Genomic DNA, 22956 nt, shown 5'->3' with positions numbered 1-22956 from the left:
CACGGTAACACAGGCAGCAGCGGTGACATGGGCTACCCACCCTGAATACATAGCCACCCTGAATACATAGCCAGAGGGTTACGGTGGATTTGTACTGGGGATGGAGAGTGTCGCACAGGCGGCAGCTATTATTTTTAGCACACTGTTACCATGAGTATGTCTCCTCGATCTGGGAATCACGCCGTCCTCTCAAGTGTAGGCACAGAGAGAACAGAAGCTCCCCTCAAGTCCTGATCTTCAAAGCTTTCAGTGGGTTGAGTCCACCCTATTTTAGGGACACCTCTCTCTGACATAAGCCTGAGCTTTCTCACAATAAAATAAAGCCCTTCTATCTTTTTGTGGATAGGGGACAGAGAACTAAAGAGAAGGTAACCATTTTAAGTGAGTGGACTTTGCAAAACACTCAGTCAGATATCACAGTGATGAGTGTGGTATAAATGCATAATGTTACATTAGAACAGATAGCTAAGAAATATGCCATCAGCAAAATTCACAGCTAAATTCAGCCCGCAGACCCTTTATTACTGGTAATGACACAAGAGTCAGAAAGAACCCAGCTGCAATGCTCAGATCCCAAGCAGAGTGTACAGTGCCAGCAGTTAGGGGGGAAAATATTTCCTTTTTTTTCCCCTTAACAGAATGTATCTGAGCTTGAGATCAATGAAATGGATTAAATATAGAGTCCTACCGTCTCATTGAACTAAATGGGGTTGCATGGTCATAACTGGGAGGGGAATTTGAGTCAATCACTGTTCTGACTTTAACTGTACTTCAATTACCGTAAAGTCCAAGTATTAAAAAAAGCCCTATTATAGTGCATCCAAACACTGGATTCTTCCTTGCCATGCCTCCAATTGTATCCATTAACAATCTCTCTACAAGGGAACTCTCACGTGTAAATTAATGAAAAGACTCCCATTCCCATTGTCTCTTAGTAACTGTAATCTCTCCAGCAATTTAAGGGAGCCAGACTCAAGTACTGGCAGAAGGGATGACAGGTTCTTGTTTTTTGCCTGCTGTCAAAAGCCGAAAGCCTTAGTTCTCCAAGCATATGTCTACACTTTGAGCTGCGGGTGTGATTCCCAGCTCAAGGAGACCTATTTGCACTAGCTCTCATCAAGCTCGCATGCTAAAAATAGAGTGTAGTCACTGGTGCGAGTGGCAGGAAGGTCTAGCCACACCAAGTACTTCCCCAGTCTAGGCACATACTGTGGGCAGCTAGCCCCTCCCACTGCTCACAATGCTGCAACTACACTCTACTTTTATCATACAAGTTTGACGAGAGCTAGCATGGGCATGTCTCCTCAAGATGGGAATCATACTCCCAGCTCAACATCTAGACGTATCCAAGAGGCAAGTGAGCAGTGTTTAAGTGGATAGAGTTTATTAAAAAACAAACATACAACAAAAAACAACCTAGAGTTGAGGCCCCAGTCAAACCTTGGATCTGGGCCCAAATCAAAACACCTGATCCAAGACTTTAAGGAGTTTGAAATATGGATCTCGATCCAAATTTTGAGCCCATCTCTATTAAAAAATAAAATTCTTTAGAATGGTGAGCGGAAGAAAAGGATCATTGGAAAATCAGGATGGTCCTGTAAACATCATTACTTTGATACCACCTATTAAATTTTCAAGACTTCTTGATCGTGACTCACCCTTTCATACATATTATTTTGGTCTCTGCTGTTGCCATGAACACATCTGTAAAACTCCATAACTCATAAAATTATGAATTTCTTTTATATATGGTCAGGTATTTCTACTTGCTCTTGTGAATTCCATATAGGTGAGCAGGGGAGAAGAAAAATATATATATGAATGAATAATAAAAAAGGGATAAAGACCTGATTTTAACTAGTACTTGCTTTCCTTCCCCCTCCTCTCTGCTCCCAGTCTATTACACATCCAGTTCCAGGAAATACAAACAGACCATTTCAACTTAGAACATTTCAGAGCATCAAGTTACTGGGAAGGGGAGACATTTTTATTCCCCAGAGCCTCAAGCCATTACCACCACAAAGCTCAGTCAAATTGCAGCAGCTCATACTCCACACCATGTGGCTCTGCAGTACCCCCCCCAACATTTCAACTTGTCTTGGTGGGGTGAGGACTCCTGCAGCTCCACTGTCTGAAATGGCCCTGTCCTCAGTACACGAGCTTCTAACAGGATGTCTGCATGTGACTCCCCATGTCCTGCTCACTGGCAGGCTCACTTTTCTTTCACCCATTCAAAGGGATCTTCCTTCCACAGGGACAGTTGTTTGGCTCCAAATCAAAATGTTAACATTCTTTTAATTCTGTTAATTTATATACCCAGACTTTGGAGTTTTGTAATTTTCCACTGCGGAGTGCGGGAGGCTGAGAAGGAAATTTTCAAAAGCATAAAGTCAGTGGGAATTGGGCATCATTTGTACCATTGCAAACCTCTGCCTGATTAACTATGAACTACAAAAGAGAATTTAATGAAGATCCTTATTTTCAGTGTTCTGGGCTGTTTATTCAGCATTCCTGCCCTGATTTGCCGCGAGTGGTGTTTGGCAGACTATACTCACTTACAGAAATGATATGCCCCTTCAGGCCATGGGCAGAGTCTGCACACTCGATCACAGCACTCAGCTGAGGGTAGCCCACACCTGTCTTAATCCGGGTGGTGCACACAGAACCTAGATGAAAAGAAAATAAGATCAAAAGAATGTAGCCAACAGGCTAGCAGAAAAATTTTTCTGTTGATTTTTGTTTCCACAACAGAAAATTGGGTTTTAGCCTAAATGAATATTTTTTAAACAAAAAGTGTCTGCCTTCCATGGAAAATTTTAATTTTTCATCATAAAACAACATCTGAAAACTGAAATATTTTGATTCTGAAACACTGCCACAATGGCTCATGGGAGTTATAGTTCAGATGCCTCATATCCCCTTTCCCTTTTATTGGCCAGACTCCCAAGTTGGACTTCCTTTCCTATAATGCACCACTATTGCCAGGGACTCCCATGATGTACTTCCCTCTAAGAGGAAAAACCTCGCCTTGCGGGAGATGTAGCCCAACCAGGGAATTGACTCTATAGAAAAGAATGCTAGCATGAAGCACCAAAACTACAATTCCTGTGAGGTTTCAGAGTAGCAGCCGTGTTAGTCTGTATTCGCAAAAAGAAAAGGAGTACTTGTGGCACCTTAGAGACTAACAAATTTATTTGAGCACAAGTATTCGTGAGCTACAGCTCACTTCACTGGATGCATTCAATTTTTTTCCACTGAATGCATCTGATGAAGTGAGCTGTAGCTCATGAAAGCTTATGCTCATATAAACTTGATAGTCTCTAACATGCCACAAGTACTCCTTTTCTTTTTGTGGATACAGACTAACACGGCTGCTACTCTGAAACCTGTCAGTTTTGTAAAGCAGTCAAACAAACCCAGATTCCAAAGCCCTACTCAACATATACAAGCAGAAGGGAACTACTGGAAAAATAGCAACTTCCACTGATCTTTCACAGGAGTAAAGATATTTAAACAGTGACTGATTTTTCTGAAAACTAGTTGGAAAATTAATTTAAATATAACCTTCACTGTAACTATTTACACTTCAAAGCCTCAAGCTTTATAATTTATCAAGGCAGTTTTCTTTGAAACAGGATGGGAGTTCGTCTGAGTAAAAACCTCAAGATTTGATCTTCTGTGAGTGAACTTTGTTACGTCTGCTTCTAGGCTGGATTACAACTGAAGATCTTTTCTGACAGGTCTCCCAGCAGAGAGTATAGTGCATTCACTGTTAATTGTCTCCACTTAGATACCACAGACTAAATTATTTCTGTGATAATTCACCTGTACGGTAGTCATTACACCTCAACATCTCTGCTGTTTGCATGTAAGGTATCTTATGGTTCTCCTACATTCTACTGTTCTGCACACAACTGCAAGCCTTTGCAGCTCTCAAATTATCTGTTCACGGAGTTCATTACATGAGCTAACTCTTTTAATCAGTGAGTGCTACACTGGTCATCCGATTGACACTTTCAAAATTAAACCCAGTCTTATCTGGTTTTACATTTCCCTTTGCTTTGCATTGCGGTCCAATGGCCAAGCCCTGAATCGGGCCTTAGAAGAACTGCATTCTGTTCCCAGCTCTGCTGCTGACCTGCTGGATGACCTTGGGCAAGTCACTTTGCCTCTCTGTGCCTTAGTTTCTCTATCTGTAAATTGAGGCTAATGATACTTACCTACTGTGTTAAAGTGCTCTGAGAGCTACCAATGACAAGCGCTGTATGAAAGATAGGTATTACTAGAGCAACTATTTTCTGCTTTCCGTTGAATGCTCTGGGATGTTTATGTCTAAGTGTTTTCTAATGGTCTGCAATCACAGCTATTAAAAAACAACAAAGCAGGCTTCTATGAGAAGGGGAAAGGTAAATGGGAAGACACAAAAGAACCAGGCACACCCTTGTTCAACAACCAACATCCAGCGACTGAGGGTTTGCCAACACCAAAAAAAAAAAAAAAGACGACGACGACCCACAGCAGCGAGTGCCAGAGCCTGAGATCACAAAGCTCACATTCTGGGGGCTAAAAGTAGCAGTGTAGATATTTGGGCTTGAGTTGTAGCCCCAGGTCTGAAACCCTCCCCTGGTGGGTTTCAGAGATCAGGCTCCAGCATAGCCCAAATGTATAAACTGTTATTTTTAGCCCCATATCAGGAGCCCTAGTCAACTGACTTAGGCTTTGAGACTCATGGCCACAGGTCTTTTCTTTGTAGTGTAAACATATCCTCTAAGCACTGGTCTACACTAGGAATTTAGGTTGAATTTAGCAGCGTTAAATTGATGTAAATCTGCACCTGTCCACACGATGAAGCCCTTTTTTTCGACTTAAAGGGCTCTTAAAATCAATTTCCTTCCTCCACCCCTGACAAGTGGATTAGCGCTTAAATCGGCCTTGCTGGGTCGAATTTGGGGTACTGTGGACACGATTCAACGGTATTGGCCTCCGGGAGCTATCCCAGAGTGCTCCATTGTGACCGCTCTGGACAGCAATCTCAACTCAGATGAACTGGCCAGGTAGACAGAAAAAGAACCGCAAACTTTTGAATCTCATTTCCTGTTTGGCCAGCGTGGCAAGCTGCAGGTGACCATGCAGAGCTCATCAGCAGAGGTGACCATGATGGAGTCCCAGAATCGCAAAAGAGCTCCAGCATGGACTGAACGGGAGGTACGGGATCTGATCGCTGTATGGGGAGAGGAATCCGTGCTATCAGAACTCCGTTCCAGTTTTCGAAATGCCAAAACCTTTGTCAAAATCTCCCAGGGCATGAAGGACAGAGGCCATAACAGGGACCCGAAGCAGTGCCGCGTGAAACTTAAGGAGCTGAGGCAAGCCTACCAGAAAACCAGAGAGGCGAACGGCCGCTCTGGGTCAGAGCCCCAAACATGCCGCTTCTATGATGAGCTGCATGCCATTTTAGGGGGTTCAGCCACCACTACCACAGCCATGTTGTTTGACTCCTTCAATGGAGATGGAGGCAACACAGAAGCAGGTTTTGGGGACAAAGAAGATGACGATGCTGATGAGGTTGTAGATCGCTCACAGCAAGCAAGCGGAGAAACCGGTTTTCCCGACAGCCAGGAACTGTTTCTCACCCTGGACCTGGAGCCAGTACCCCCCGAACCCACCCAAGGCTGCCTCCTGGACCCGACAGGCGGAGAAGGGACCTCCGGTGAGTATACCTTTTAAAATACTATACATGGTTTAAAAGCAAGCATGTGAAAGGATTAATTTGCCCTGGCATTCGCGGCTCTCCTGGATGTACTCCCAAAACCTTTGCAAAAGGTTTCTGGGGAGGGCAGCCTTATTCCATCCACCATGGTAGGACACTTTACCACTCCAGGCCAGTAACACGTACTCGGGAATCATTGTACAACAAAGCATTGCAGTGTATGTTTGCTGGTGTTCAAACAACATCCGTTCTTTATCTCTCTGTGTTCTCCTCAGGAGAGTGAGACATCATTCATGGTCACCTGGTTGAAATAGGGTGCTTTTCTTCAGGGGACACTCAGAGGTGCCCATTCCTGCTGGGCTGTTTGCCTGTGGCTGAACAGAAATGTTCCCCGCTGTTAGCCACGGGGAGGGGGGAGGCAAAATGCGACCTTGTAACGAAAGCAGATATGCTATGTATGTAATGTTAATAGCAAGGTTTACCCTGAAAGAGTGTAGCCACTGTTTTATAAAATGTGTCTTTTTAAATACAGCTGTCCCTTTTTTTTCTCCACCAGCTGCATGTGTTTCAATGATCACAGGATCTTCTCCTTCCCAGAGGCTAGTGAAGATTAGAAAGAAAAAAATGCACTCGTGATGAAATGTTCTCTGAACTCATGCTGTCCTCCCACACTGACAGAGCACAGACGAATGTGTGGAGGCAAATAATGTCAGACTGCAGGAAAGCACAAAATGACCGGGAGGAGAGGTGGCGGGCTGAACAGAGTAAGTGGTGGGCTGAAGACAGGGCTGAAGCTCAAATGTGGTGGCAGCGTGATGAGAGGAGACAGGATTCAATGCTGAGGCTGCTGGAGGATCAAACCAGTATGCTCTAGTGTATGGTTGAGCTGCAGCAAAGGCAGCTGGAGCACAGACTGCCACTACAGCCCCTGTGTAACCAACCGCCCTCCTCCCCAAGTTCCATAGCCTCCACACCAGATGCCCAAGAACGCAGTGGGGGGGCCTCTGGCCAACCAGCCACTCCACCACAGAGGACTGCCCAAAAAACAGAAGGCTGGCATTCAATAAATTTTAAAGTTGTAAACTTTTAAAGTGCTGTGTGGCATTTTCCTTCTCTCCTCCACCACCTCCCCTGGGCTACCTTGGTAGTCATCCCCCTATTTGTGTGACGAATGAATAAAGAATGCATGAATGTGAAGCAATAATGACTTTATTGCCTCTGCAAGCGGTGATCGAAGAGAGGAGGGGAGGGTGGTTAGCTTACAGGGAAGTAGAGTGAACCAAGATACGGGGGGTTACATCAAGGAGAAACAAACAGAACTTTCACACTGTAGCCTGGCCAGTCATGAAATTGGTTTTCAAAGCTTCTCTGATGCGCACTGCGCCCTCCTGTGCTCTTCTAACCGCCATGGTGTCCGGCTGTGCGTAACCAGCAGCCAGGCAATTTGCCTCAACCTCCCACTCCGCCATAAACGTCTCCCCCTTACTCTCACAGATATTGTGGAGCGCACAGCAAGCAGTAATAACAGTGGGAATATTGGTTTCGCTAAGCTCTAACCGAGTCAGTAAAGTGCGCCAGCGTGCTTTTCAACATCCAAATGCACATTCTACCACCATTCTGCACTTGCTCAGCCTGTAGTTGAACAGCTCCTGACTACTGTCTAGGCTGCCTGTGTACGGCTTCATGAGCCATGGCATTAAGCGGTAGGCTGGGTCCCCAAGGATAACTATAGGCATTTCAACATCCCCAACAGTTATTTTCTGGTCTGGGAATAAAGTCCCTTCCTGCAGCTTTTGAAACAGACCAGAGTTCCTGAAGATACGAGCGCCATGTACCTTTCCCGGCCATCCCACATTGATGTTGGTGAAACGTCCCTTGTGATCCACCAGAGCTTGCAGCACTATTGAAAAGTACCCCTTGCGGTTTATGTACTCACAGGCTTGGTGCTCCGGTGCCAAGATAGGGATATGGGTTCTGTCTATGGCCCCACCACAGTTAGAGAATCCCATTGCAGCAAAGCCATCACTATGACCTGCACTTTTCCCAGAGTCACTACCCTTGATAGCAGCAGATCTTTGATTGCGTGGGCTACTTGCATCACAGCAGCCCCCACAGTAGATTTGCCCACTCCAAAATGATTCCCAACTGACCGGTAGCTGTCTGGCGTTGCAAGCTTCCACAGGGCTATCGCCACTCACTTCTCAACTGTGAGGGCTGCTCTCATCTTGGTATTCTTACGTTTCAGGGCAGGGGAAAGCAAGTCACAAAGTTCCATGAAAGTGCCCTTACGCATGCGAAAGTTTTGCAGCCACTGGGAATCGTCCCACATCTGCAACACTATGCGGTCCCACCAGTCTGTGCTTGTTTCCCGAGCCCAGAATCAGCGTTCCACAGCATGAACCTGCACCATTCGCACCATGATGCATGCATTGGCAGGGCCCATGCTTTGAGAGAAATCTGTGTCCATGTTCTGATCACTCACGTGACTGCGCTGACGTCGCCTCCTCGCCCGGTATCGCTCTGCCAGGTTCTGGTGCTGCATATACTGCTGGATAATGCGTGTGGTGTTTAATGTGCTCCTAATTGCCAAAGTGAGCTGAGCGGCCTCCATGCTTGCCTTGGTATGGCGTCCGCACAGAAAAAAGGCGCGGAACAATTGTCTGCCGTTGCTCTGACGGAGGGAGGGGCGATTGACGACATGGCTTACAGGGTTGTCTTACAGGGAATTAAAATCAACAAAGGGGGTGGCTTTACATCAATGTGTATTTCAGGCAGGACTTCACGGAGGGTTCCAATAGAAATGGTGCACCTAACTAATTGTTCTTATTGGAACAAGCAGCTTGGTCTGGCCTCTGATTGATACATGGCTAGATTTACCTCGCTGCACCTTCTCTGTGAGTGACTGCAGTGTGACCTAGAGCAAATGAGTACAAAACAAATCTGGTCTATTTCTTGTTTTGATCCACTCCATCTATCTTTTACATCTTTGGCTGGCAGCAGACGGTGCAGAAGGACTACAAGCCATCCACATCTCTTGCCTGCCTGGCAGAAGATGGTACAGTAGGACTGCTAGCCATCCTCATCTCTTGCCTGCCTGGCAGAAGATGGTACAATACGACTGCTAGCAGTCCGTATCGCCTGCCTGCTCACCATAAGATGGTTCAATAGGACTGACTGCAGGACTAAAGAGAATGACCTGGTCAAGTCACTCCAAATTTAGTCCCTGTGACCATCTCTGCTCAGGCGCTCCTGATCGACCTCACAAAGGCGACCAGGAGCACCTCGGACAGGACGATGATGGCTACCAGTCGTACTGTACCGTCTGCTGCCACAAGGCAATGGGTTGATGCTGCTGTGTAGCAATGCAGTACCACGTCTGCCAGCACCCAGGAGACAGACGGTGACGGTTACCTGAGCGGGCTCCATGCTTGCCGTGGTATGGTGTCTGCACAGGTAATTCAAGAAAAAAAGGCGCAAAACGATTGTCTGCTGTTGCTTTCATGGAGGGAGGGAGGGAACGGGGGCCTGACGATATGTACCCAGAACCACCCGCGACAATGTTTTATCCCCATCAGGCATTGGGATCTCAACCCAGAATTCCAATGGGCAGCGGAGACTGCGGGAACTGTGGGATCGCTACACATAGTGCAACGCTCTGGAAGTCGACTCTAGCCTCGGTACTGTGGAAGCGCTCCGCCGAGTTAATGCACTTAATGCACTTAGAGCATTTTCTGTGGGGACACACACACTCGAATATATAAAAACGATTTCTAAAAAACCGACTCCTATAAATTCGACCTAATTTCGTAGTGCAGACATACCCTAAGACACAGGCCCGAAGGGGTAGGAGACAGAAGAAAAGAAATTCTAGCTCTATATCCCAGATAGCAATACCAGGGAAGTGAACAAGGAAAAATACAAAAGACTTATGAAATCCTGTGGGATCCTCCCACACAGATTTAATTTACCCTAGAAAGTGCTACAGTGTTTGGCAGCTAAGAAACCATTAACATACACATTACAACTACTAAGTATTAATGCATCATACCTTTGTACTTAATGCTTTTTTGTCCATGGATCTCAAAGCACTTTAAAGAGGTGTGCAAGGCGGCAATCTGATTTTAATATCGTTTTATAAATGATTTAGTGATTTGCACTATGTTTATTAGGCAGTAGATTAAATAAAAGTGCCTACCCTGAACAATATATCCTCAGGAGACTTAACTGAGATGATTCAGCGTGTCTTTTTTGTAACAGGATGCGGCAAGTCTCACCAGCAGTCCTGAACATAGCATTGCCATTGATTGTGCCGACACCACCATGCTTCCTATCACCCACACATCTTTAGCTCAGAAAATAACACCGTGAAATAGATTCCAAAGCCAGAAGGGACCACTCTGATCATCTAGTCCAACCCTCCTGTATAACACAGGGCTTAGAACTCACCCAAAATAATTCCATTTGAACTAGAATATCTCTTTTAAAAAACATCCAATCTTCCACTTCCAACCATTGGGTCTTGTCATTGCTCTGTCTGCTAGACTGAAGAACCCATTATCAAACTTTTGCTCCCCATGTAGGTAATTACAGACTGTGATCAAGTCACTCCTTAAACTTCTCTTCGTTAAGCTAAACAGATCGAGCTCCTGTCACTATAAGGCTTGTTTGATAATACAGTCAGAGTGCTTAAGGCCAGAAAGGATCCAGTCTGGCTTCCTATATAGCACAGGCTACCAACATCACCCAGCACCCTAAACCCAACACCTGAAATTAGACCAAAGTATTACAGCCCACAGGAGACTAGACTATTATGAGCCAAAGGCAGAGAATAGGAGGGACTGAGATGCTCCAGCGCCCGAGGTCCCTGCAATGGGAAATAACTGAGATATATCCAGAGAATCCTGGCAGTGACCCGCACCCACACATTGCAGACAGAGGTGAAAAAAAAAACAGTCACTGCCAATCTGCCCTGGGGGGGAAATTCCTTCCTGCCCCTAAATATGGCGACCCTGAGCAAGGACCAGCCAGTCAAACACCTGAGAGAGAGAGAGAATGCTGAGTGCCACCTCAAAGCCTTGGGCCCTCCCCATTCAATGTCCCATCTCCAGCCATGGCCATCTCTGATGCTTCAGAGGAAGGAGATTTAAAAAAAAAAAAACACTAGGGGGGAAGATATCCCTTCCTGACCCCTGCAGGTGGCTAGCTGAAACCCTGAAGCATGAGCTTTCAGGAACATAAGCCATAAACTGGAGGTGAGCCACAGGGCTGCTAAGCTGTACCCCTTACCATAACAAGCAACCCCATCATACAGCTGCACACATAAATGTGTCCATCTCGCTCTTAAAACTAATGTCCCCACATCTCCTGTTGGGAGGTGTTCAGAATCTCATCGCTCTGAAACCTCCTCCTAATTTCCAACCTGAATTTTTCATGGCCAGTTTATATCCATTTATTCTTGTGCCAACACTGTCCTTTGGCTTAAATAGCTCTTCACTCTCCATGGTATTTACCCCACAACGTATTTATAGAGAGCACTCATATCGCATCTCAGCCTTCTTTCTGCTAAACAAGCCAAATTGTTCCAGTCACCTCTCATAAAATAGGCCCTGCATTCCCTTGATCATCCTAGTAGCTCATCTCTGCACCTGTTCCAGTCTGAATTTATCTTTAACATGGGTGACCAAAATTATACACAGTATTCCAAATTAGCAGTGCCTTGTACAATGTCATTAATATTTTTCTCGCTTTACTGGAAATGCTTCGCCTGATACATCCTAGGATTGCATTTGCCTTTTTCACAGCCGCATCACATTGGTGGTTCATAGTCATCCTGTGATCAACCCACACACCCAGGTTTCTTGCCTCCCCTGTTGCTTCTAAGTGATAAGCCCCCAGCTTGTAGCAGGAATTATTATTAGACCTAAGTGTATTTTGTACTATTGAATTTCATCCCATTTCTGTCACTCCAGTTTTCAAGAGCATCCAGAGTTTCCTGTCTAATATTCCGATCCGCCTCCGTATTGATGATGCCTCCTCCCATCTTTGTATCATCAGTCAATTTGCAGCTCCTACTTTTTGTGCCAAGATCATTAATAAAAGAATAGTGAATAAAATTGGTCCCAAGTCCAATCCTCGAGGAACTCCACTAGTAACCCCCCTCCGCTCTGCTATTTCACTTTGCAGCACAACCTGTTGCCTTTTCCCCTTCAAGTATTCTAAATCCATTGCATTTCCCTTATCTAAAATAATCAGTTATTTTCACAAAGAAGGAAATCAGGTTAGTCTGGTATGATCTACCTTTGGTAAACATGCCCTTTTATCATTTATCGCCGTTAATTTAATTATTCTTCATTTCACAATTTGTTCTAAGGCACTTTGCATACTACTGAAATCGGATTTACAGGTCTATAAGCACATGATCACTTTATTCCCTTTCTTAAATATAGGTAGAATGTTAGTGATGCTCTAGTCATATGGTACTTCCCCCAAATAGACAGATTTATTAAAAATCCTTGCGACCAGAATAGCAATCCCATGCGCCCATTCTTTCAGTATTCTGGCATGGAAATGATCTGGTCCCCCCAGTTTTTGCACATCAAGGTTTTCCTCTACCACATATGTGATAATTTCCATGTCTAGACACTCACTTCATCAGCCTTACCGTCTTCATGAACATGTTGCATATTATCATCCTTACTGAAAACCAAGGCAAAGCATTAATTTAGTTTTTGGCCCATACCTAGATTATCTTTAATCTCTTTCCCATCCACATTAACATCCCAACCTCATCCTTCCTTATTCTTTTTATTTAGATAAATAATAAGAAGGTTTTTTAAATTTCCTTGGCAAAAGTTAATTCAGCTCGACTTGTAGCAATTCTCACTTTACTCCTACAGTTTCTAATATCCACAATGTAGGGGTTTTTTTGTTGATAATACCCCTATTTTCCATTCCTACGTGCTCTCTGCTTACTCCTAATAACCTATTTTGAGGTGATTTATTCATCCAGCTTGCTCTGGTGCTTTTCCCTACAAGTTTTTCATTTGCTTGCGATGCAAATTTCAGACAGTTTTTGTATAGTTGAAGAAATCCCAAGCCTCCTCCACATTTAAATCCTTGAGCTCTTCAGTCAATCATTCTTTGTGGCTCTTCATGCATATATCCTGCCCGTTATCTCTCACATAAACTGTTTCTGAGAAAGGACTCTACGACTCTGCTAACATGAATGGGCCCAGGCACCTTTAAAAAGTGCGACCCTGTGCACAGGTGAATGGCTGTGACATATACATTGGGTTCATCTATGCAACAACTCCTCCACCAACATCTTCACTTTTCAGCCCAGATTTGCCTTACCAGGTCCGATACCCACTTTAATGATATCTGCTCCAGAAAGAATAAGTTCCTCCACCATCTCTCCTGTCACGACGTTACCTGCCTGAGACAAAAGCAACAATATTATACATGGGAGATTTTAAAGCCACGTGCAGTGGAAAATAATGATGATACTGCTGGTTTTTATTCATTCCTTATCCTAGCTGATAGACCAGGAAGGGCAAACAGTTAAATTCACTCATTAGGGAACTGTACTTCTGTTATCATTAAAATATTACCAAGTTGTCCACTGTACATTTCCTATAAATTAGACAAATAGTACAGGTACCTTGTGGATTCAAATGAGATTAGTGATTGGCCCAAACATCTCTAAACTTAGATGTTTGGAATCCAAGCCCAGTTCCAGATTTCAACTTTGTGGCTGGGTCTCTTCTTCAATAATGGGTTGCATTACAACCTCAGAGGCAAACAATCTTTAACTTCCATGGGTGAGTCTGCAGTTCAGGCCCATCCCTAAATGAGCTCCCCATCCCCCGAGCTATGCTAAAAAAGGTTTGATAACTAAAGAACAATCGAAGTTAAATGGGCAGAAGAAGCGAAGAACACCTCCTTCTCCTTTATCAAAATCCATGCATATACAGAGAATTTTCCTACAGAATTTCCTGGGATAGCAGCCTTGATCTCATCTTATAATGCAAAAAGAAAAGAAGGACTTGTGGCACCTTAGTCTCTAAGGTGCCACAAGTCCTCCTTTTCTTTTTGCGAATACAGACTAACACGGCTGCTACTCTGAAACCTGTCTTATAATGCAATTACTACTGCAGGATATTTTTACTGCAAGCACCACGCACTGAGGAATAGCAGGTAAGATGGCAGCAATTAAAAGACTCCCCAGTAGGGTAGGTCTCACTATACGCTGGCCGACCCTCGAGAATGTTGGCATTCACAGTACCAGTTCCAGGACTTGAGAGGTTTGTAAATGCCTCTGGTCCACATTCAGAAGTGCTCCAAACATTTCATGAGCATTCCAAGCACTGCTATAACAGCACTAGCATCTTGTAAGCACTGCTGCCTACCCCACTTGTCCATGGCCAGCAGAATTTTGCTATAGTGGATGTTACTGCCTGCAACTGAATTGTCTTGAAAATACTTGTATCTCTAACGAGAGCCAGTGGTTAGTTAGGTGAGTCCAAATGCCACTGGCTTGTTTTCAAGAAACATGTTTCCTGAAATTGTCAGCAATTATCAGAATGGGAGACGGTAACAGAATGCTTTGGTGGATCCTCTGAGTATTGTTATGGGGCAAGACGGCAGCTACCACCCTATTGCACCCAATGGAAAAAACCCTGCATCCTTCCCAGTGAATCATTTATTCATGAAGGGCCAAATCCCCAAGTCATTTCCCACAGCAGCAAACATCCAAAGAGTACACAGGCCAACACCTATGGGAAGTGCATGCATCCTTAACCAGGCACAACTCTTGCATGTTGCTTGATTCCTGCATGCCTTGCATCATCCATTTGTGATCCTTGTGCTAGTATGGGTTGTTCATTTTAGGGAGGGTCTGAATTTAGATTTTGAGAGGTTAAAAGCCACTTAGATCACCTTTAAATAAGGATCCTTACTAAAGCAGTTGTTTGTGGCAGCATTGATATGGAAGACCAAGGAGCAATTCTTAAAATCCAAACTCAGTATTTACTCAGTCCTTATTCGTTCACAATTCCTATTGAAGTCAACAGAAATTGGATAATGTAGGGTTGGCCCATTCTCTGTTTGCTGCTATTGGCTTGTAACTCGCTATTTATTTTTTTAAATGCATTTCAGTTCTCTTTTAATAAAACTGAACTAGTCAGAAAGCCGCCATTTGAGGCACTTAACAAACCAGCAACATTGTGGGCAGTAGATTGGGGTGTAGGAAACACTCAAAACTGTATGAAATGGATTTTTTAAAATAACAAGATAAAAAAAGATGAAAGACCAGCAAAAACTACAGGATGTAGAATTGGCTCAGTGCTTCCAGCAAAGTGGTGCTTCTTTCATGTCCTGCCGCCTCTTGCTATGCTTTATGTTGTGAGCTCTTGGGTGAGGTGGAAGGAAGTGTGGCACTTGCAAGATTAAGAACACACTCTGTATCAGTAAAGCAGATTACCATGTGCACAGTGTGATACTTGGTATGTTATGGTATGTCAAATACCAGAGTGCATGCAGCACATTTATGAACCTTGGCAAACAGGGCCTGGTCCAAAGCGCACTAAAGTCATAGAAGTCTGTCCATTGACTTCAAGGGGGTTTGGATCAATACATAAGCAAGCACCTTTGTTGAAGTTCAAAAGTATTACACTTGCTCTTTTTTTACTAACCTTTTCAAATGTATAGTTAAGTTAACTACACTGTTCTTCTCACCGACACAGTACAGTTTGTTATCTGATCATTTCCTATACGGCTCAAGAAGTGTTAACCAGAAACCATAACGGGAAGCCATTCCCACAGAGACAGCACTAACAAGAAATGTTCATTCACGGTGCTCAAACTAGGAGTGAAAAGACCTTCACCTCCACCACACCTTTTCTGTGTGTGTGTATACAAATGGATATATCCGTCTACCTACATGGAAACCTATCTATAACTATAGAGGCTCAATATCTTAGGAGCAAAACTGAATGGTGTTATTAGGGTAAGGAGGGTGAGATTTTCAAAAGTGCTTGGTTTTGACCTCACTCTGCTCCCACTGAAGACAAATGGGAGTTTTACCATTGACTGCAGTGGGAGAGCAGAGTTAGGCCAACACTGAGTGCTTTGAAAAACCCCACCAAGAAGAAAAGAGGGGGTTACTTCAATAAGAAAAACCTAGAAAAGTATGGACAAGCAGTAGGGATGAAGAACCTGTAAAAGCAACTAAGGATAAAGAGCAGGTAAAAGAGTACTTGGAAACATATAGAAATAAGCCACCGCAGGTGATATACTACCTAGAGCATTGGGGGAATTAGTTAGAGACAATACTAATTAACTAAGGAATTTACTATACCATTGAAAATCATTGCCATCTTGAAGTACCAAAGTGTCAGACAAAATCTAATGTGCGGTAGAACTGGTTTTTAATAAAGGCAAGGAGAGAGACTCTGGCAATTGCCATCCCATACGTCTAACTTCTACTTCCTACAAAATCTGAAAAGAATTTGAACCAGGGCTAATTTTAAAAGTCACTATGGGTTGGATCTGCAGCTGGTGTAAACTGAAGCCAGTGGGTTTGGAGTTACGCCAAACTGCACTAGTGCTGGATCTGGCCCTACAAAATCAAGGACTAACTCTAGCACTATCATCATCTGTCTTGTGACTTTACTTGAAATCGCAAATGGCTTGTGCCAGGTCTCTACGAGGTGATAGAACCATGAGCAAACTCCCGAGTGAAATCCTGGCCTCACTGAAGTAATTGGGCATTTCACTGTTGACCTTAATGGAGACAGGATTCACCTCAGCTTTATAAATACTACAACCTTTTCGACAGAATTAAAGTATTAGTGAACAGTGTAGACGTAATAAATGTGGATGTTAGGAAAGCATTTGATTCGGTGTCTCAAGAAATCTTATTAGAAATATTAGAGAGACAAGGTGGGTGAGGTAATATCTTTTATTGGACCAACTTCTGTTGGTGAGAGAGACAAGCTCTCGAGCCACGCGGCAGCGCTCTTCTTCAGATCTGGGAAAAAGGTACTCAGTGTTTCACAGCTAAATACAAGGTAAGACAGATTTTTAAGCATAAGGAGTTAACACCTGTTGCAAGCGACCATTCACAATGAAGCGGGCAAGTAACACCTCATCAGTCCTAGGACAAAGGAGGGTTAGTGGGTTACCATGTGGTGTAATGAGACATAAAACCACCATCTCTGCTGAATCCATGATTTTTGGTGTCTAGTAGAGTTATGAATTTAAGCTCCCAGGCTGGCCTTTTGAAGGTGTTGTGCAGATTTCCTTTGAGGATAAGGACTGAGAGGTCAGATATGGAGTGATCCTATTGTGAAAAGTGTTCGCTCACAGGTGATAGGATGTTTTTGTCTTTTATCATTTTTCTGTGGGCATTCATTTGAGTGCACAGCAATTGTCTAGTTTCATCCACATAGTTGTTGAGGCATCTTATGCACTGGATGAGATACAGCACATGTTGTGATAGGCATGCATAGGAGCCATGGATCTTAAAAAGGTGTGTTGGGGCAGGATTGATCACAAAGCAGTGGAGATACAGCTTCAGGTTTTGCATCTATTGTTATGGCAGGGTCTGGCTCCTCTTTGAGTTGGTGTGTCCTGGTCTGTGGGGAGTTTGCATCTCATGACAAAGTTTGGCAAGGTTGGGGGGTTGCCTGAAGGGCAGAAAAGGGGGGTTCAGGAAAGATTTCTTTCAGGATGTGGTCCCCATCAGGTATGGGCTGTAACTGTTTGATGATACTCCATATTGGTTCCAGTATGGGATGGTAGATGACAATTCGGGGTGTGTGGTCAGTGGTGGTTTTTTTCCTGTATTGAAGCAGGTTCTCTCAGGGAGAGGGTGAAACCTCATCTGGAATACTGTGTGCAGTTCTGGCCTCCCATGTTTAAGAAGGATGAATTCAAACTGGAACAGGTACAGAGAAGGGCTACTAGGATGATCCGAGGAATGGAAAACCTGTCTTATGAAAGGAGACTCAAAGAGCTTGACTTGTTTAGCCTAACAGAAAGAAGGCTGAGGAGAGATATGATTGCTCTCTATAAATATATCAGAGGGATAAATACCAGAGAGGGAGAAGAATTATTTAAGCTCAGTACCAATGTGGATACAAGAATCAATGGATATAAACTGGCCATCAGGAAGTTTAGACTTGAAATTAGACGAAGGTTTCTAACCATCAGAGGAGTAAAATTTTAGAACAGCCTTCCAAGGGGAGCTGTGGGGGAAAAAAACATATCTGGCTTGAAGACTAAGCTTGACACATTTATGGAGGGGATGGTATGATGGGATAGCCTAATTTTGGCAATTAATTGATCTTTGATTATTAGCAGTAAATATGCCCAATGGCCTGTGATGGGATGTTAGATGGGGTGGGATCTGAGTTACTACAGAGAATTCTTTCCTGGGTGTCTGGCTGGTGAGTCTTGCCCACATGCTCAGGGTTTAGCTGATAGCCATATTTGTGGTCGGGAAGGAATTTTCCTCCAAGGCAGACTGGCAGAGGCCCTGGGGGGTGTTCACCTTCCTCAGCAGCATGGGGCACTTGCTGGAGGATTCTCTGCACCTTGAAGTCTTTAAACCATGATTTGAGGACTTCAATAGCTCAGACATAGGTTAGGGGTTTATTACAGGAGTGGGTGGGTGAGATTCTGTGGCCTGCGTTGTGCAGGTCAGACTAGATGATCATAATGGTCCCTTCTGATCTTAAAGTCTATGATTTTATGAATTAGGGTGGCCTGTTCCATGATGCAATCTACTTCTCTGGTGAAGTATCCTTGTTTGCTGAAGGCAGTTTTAAGTGTGTTAAGGTGTGTATCCTAAACTTTCTACTCAGAACATATTCTGTGGTATATGTGTGCCAAGCTGTAGAAAACAGATTTCTTGGTCTGTCTGGAGTGGTTGCTGGATCTGTGGAGGTAAATGTGGCATTTCTAGTATATTCTATAGGTTCCACTGTTGAAGCTGATCATGATGTGCAGGAAGTTGATGCTGGTGTGGGAGTGTTCTAGAGAGAGTTTGATGAATGGGTGGTGGTGGTTGAAGTTGTTGTCAAAGTCTATGAAGGAGTTTTGGTTGTCTGCCCAGAAGATGAAAATATCATCAGTATATCTCAGGTATATCATTGGTTTCACGTTTCATTTTTCCTCAAAATGGGCCATGAAGAGGTTGGCATATTGTTGGGGAGCCATCCTAGTACCCATGGCTGTTCCCAAGGTTTGGGGAAAGCGTTTGCTGTTGAAAGTAAAAGTTGTTATGGGTGAAGCTGAAATGGTTGAGTTTGGTGTTTGGGAGGGATATCTGAGTGTTGTCCATTGTCTTGTAGACATTTGAGGCAGGCAGTGATGCTGTCATGGTGAGGGATGTTGGTGTATAGGGAGTTGATATCCATAATGGCAAGAAATCATTGATGTTGTGGAATTTCTGGAGGAAGTTGGTAGTGTCCTACAGGAAGCTGGCCCTTCGTGCAGGGAGTGGTTTGAAGATGGTTTCTGTGAGTCCCGATATTCCTTGAGTAAGACTTCCATGGCCAGATGTGATGGATCTACCTAGATTCCCTTTTCGTGTATCCTGGGAAGTATGTAGAAGGTCCCTGGGATGGATTTGTGGGGGATGAGGGTGTAGACTTTCTCTTGGAGTTGTTTGGGGAAGGAATTGATGATATCCTTAAATTCTTTAGTGAATTGTGGTGTGGGGTCTTCTTTACGTTCTTTATAGTATGTGGTGTCAGATAGCTGTTGGTTGGCCTCATTGACATAGTCATCATGGTTGAGGACTATGACAGTGCCCCTTTGTCTGCTGGCTTGATCATTATTTGGTGGCTGGATTTCAGGGACTGTATAGTTGTCCACTCGGCAATGGAGAGATTGTGGTGTTTGTTAAGGATTTCACAGTTTATTTTTTTCCTGAAGCAAATCAATGTAATGTTCAAGTGTGAAGTTTTGTCGACTAGTTGGTGTCCAGTCAGATTATTCATTTTTCTTATGACTGTTAGTAGGGACACAGTAGTTGTGGGTGGTGGTGTCTGTGTTGTGAAAGAATTCTTTTAGTTCTCCACATTACTATAGTGTCAGGTTCTATGCTGGGGGAGAAGTTCAGTCCTTTGGAAAATACAAATAATTCAGCTCTAGCTAGGGGTAATGTTGATAGGTTAATTATATTGGGGTGTCATGCAGAATCCATGTGCTGGGTCCTGGTGTCATGGTTTCTCCCGGAGGTGGTGTTTTTTGGGTTGTGGAGTTGTAGTTATTTCCACTTTTTGCTTTTATTATCTCCCATTGACTTAGGGAGGAGCACTGCCATGCTGATTGAAAGCTGGCTAAAAGACCACTGGCAAATGGCAATGGATCAAGGTGAGAGGACGCGCCTAGGAGGTACAACCTCCTCTAGCTCTACCTTCCTACCTCTAATCCAAGGCCAAAACACCAGATCATGACTGTGCCCCTCTTGGCACGATGAGCCAGGAACCACTTGAGACAGTCCCACTATGACTATTATAGTAGCCATGATATTCTGAGTAGATCCAAAACTAGATGTCATATTTGTGGACAATGAAGTCACCAAACACAGTCAGTCCGAAGAGCTATGTAAGCACAACTCAAGGGAAATGTTCTAGCAGTTTTAATGTAAAAACCAAGGATGGAGATGAATTAATTTGAATGGTGCACAGTGGTATCATTAGGAGTAATGGGAGAGAATTAAAAAAAAGACACATTCAGGATGAATACCAGAAAAAACCTACTGGCAGAGACATATATTAGGCCATGTAATAGTCTTCCAATGAAAATGATGGAAATCCTACCATTTGGGACATTTAAAACTAGATTGGTAAACATGAACTAGATTTCCCTCTGTAAGGAAAGGATCTTCCACCATTTAAGCCAACAGGAGTTTTGACACTGACTTCAATGAGTGTACGATCAGGCCCTAACTTCCTGATTCTATGCTGCTGATAAACAAAACACTGTACTAATACCCTGACACTGGGAGGCCATGAGATCTACTGGACAGGGTGCTAGGTTGCAACTCAGGAGGCCTGGGATCTATTCCCAGGTCTGTTTCTGTCCTGCTGGATAACCGCAGGCACATCACTTTGCCTCTCTGTGCCTTCGTTTCCCTACCTGTCATGTGAATAATGAGACTGAACTGCTTTCTGAAGTGCTCTGAGATATATGGATAAAAAGGGCTATGTCAGAGCTAGGTATTCAAAAGGAGAAGACAGCATGCCAAATTGATTATAAAAACATATCCCACTCTCCAACAGACATCCTTCCATCGGCACACAGGGCAAAAGCCAATGAGGAGCCCCAGGATATATAGTGTAGGAGCTGTCGCTGCCTTGCACAGTTCATTACAGACCCACAGCTGAACCTGTTACATGACCCCTGGGAACAAACATTCCCTCCTGAGACTCTGGTTCGTGTTACAGTTTTGTACTGCACTCCTAGTGTGAGCCAACTGTGGGGGTCATTCTGAGGAGAATGAACAGGGCAGCCTGCAAGGTCCTGGGGATCACTTTCAGCTATTAAAACACAGTTATTTTTAGACCTAGTAGTTAAGGGCTGGAGCTTTCACTTTGAGCCCAAAAGAACACAGAGAACACTGCAGGGGTAAAACAGAAGCATAAATTTGTTTCTTCAAACTGCTTTTGAGGATGGGGTAGAGCTGACTCACAGACTTTGCAGGCTGTCGGGACATTTGAAGGGTTAGGAATGTATGGAGGCTTTCAAGAGGGAGGAATCCCCCTGAATTTGTTCATAGGTTTTTAGGAGAAATGTATCTCTGCAGGTGATCAGAAAAGCAGCCACCCTCATGTAGGCTAGTGTCATTCAGATATAGTGAGCCAGGACTATAGATGTGGTGGTGTTACTAAAACATGACAATTATCATAAATAATAATTTTAATGACAACAGTAGAGAAACTGCAGAGAGCAAGAAGGTAGCTAAGAAAGGATATGATTAAGGCATTTGGACTCAACTCTTGGGTCTGCCACTGATTTCCTGCTTTACCCAGGGCAAGTCACTTAATTTCTCAGTTTCCATCTATAAAATGGAAACAGTAATGTTTTCTCTGTGTATTTAGATTGTAAGCTATTCCGAGCAGGGACTGTATCTTATGTGTTTGGACAATGGGGCCCTGATCTCAGCTGGGGTTGCTCCATACTACTGGAATACAAATAATAATATTGTGAGCTACTCCTTTGCTGTTCATCAGAAATAAAGACATTCATTCAAAAACTGAAGTCAGTCCCTCCAGGGCCCAATCCTGCCCTCTTTGCATACCCACAAACTCCTATCAAAGTCACTGAGAGTTGTGCATGTGCAAAGAAGGCAGAATTGGGACATACATGTGCATCTTATCTAGTCACTGTGGCAGTGGGCCTGCTTGTGAGGCGATGGTTACCCAGGTACCCATGGGCGCTCCAGCACAATCTTCCCATTTACAAGCCAGATCTCAGCAGGCAAGAACGCTGAGTCCCTTTTTCTTTCATGTTCTTTCCCCTCCTCCCTGTCCCATTTTCCACTGCAGCTTCATCTCCTGTGGGCCAGAAGAACATGGGCTCCCCTGAGTTGTATGAACATGCAGCTCCATTCTCTGCTTCAAGCAGGATAATCTGGTTATGACCTTTTTTTTCCCAGTTATTTTAAGGGTGTGGTGGAGGAGCTTTGTGCCTGGCATGAAAGAATAACAAGGTCTTGTCCATGCAAATGATTTCTTTTGTGTTAGTTTGAAGAAAGGCTGAAAGCTTTAAGAGACAGCTAATCATTCTAATACCAGAGCCTTTGCTGCTCTCTAAGGAACAAATTCAGCCCCCTGCTCCTTGGCCACTGAGGACCACTGGCAGCAGAATCGGTGTGGTTCTGCTGCAGGCATGATGCTATCAAGAGTGTACATATGCTCTCCGCATGGTGCCCTCTTCTGCACAAGCTCCCTACTCATTAGCACTTATGGGACAGAAGGGATACAGCATAGTGGACTGAAAAGGGATCGGCACGCCTTGGTGAAGTCCCCTCAGTGGCAGCTCCATTCACTGGACTGACACCTCCCCTTTGAGTGCCTAAGGTCTACACTAGGAGTTGAGGTCAAATTTAGCAGTGTTAAATCGATTTAATCCTGCACCCGTCCACATGACGAATCCCTTTTTTTCGACTTAAAGGGCTCTTAAAAATCGATTTCCTTACTCCACCCCCGACAAGGGGATTAGCGCTGAAATCA

General features: G+C 44.0%; 1 protein-coding gene across 7 annotated transcripts in view; it reads right to left on the bottom strand.

Moving 5' to 3' along the window:
• The window catches only part of GMPR (guanosine monophosphate reductase), a 73414-nt gene that overhangs the window by 36843 nt on the left and 13615 nt on the right, over positions 1–22956 (bottom strand). For all 7 annotated transcript variants that reach the window (XM_073331987.2, XM_073331981.2, XM_073331984.2 and 4 more), the window contains 2 exons: positions 13064–13145; positions 2560–2666 (listed from right to left, as the gene is read on the bottom strand). In XM_073331987.2, coding sequence (XP_073188088.1) covers positions 2560–2666; positions 13064–13145 — 189 coding nt within the window. The remainder of the gene's footprint in view (positions 1–2559; positions 2667–13063; positions 13146–22956) is intronic.

The sequence above is a fragment of the Lepidochelys kempii genome, chromosome 2 (assembly GCF_965140285.1).
Source record: "Lepidochelys kempii isolate rLepKem1 chromosome 2, rLepKem1.hap1, whole genome shotgun sequence".
Taxonomy (NCBI): domain Eukaryota; kingdom Metazoa; phylum Chordata; order Testudines; family Cheloniidae; genus Lepidochelys; species Lepidochelys kempii.
Note: the sequence above shows the minus strand (reverse complement) of the source record. Positions and strands in the feature narration are given on the sequence as shown.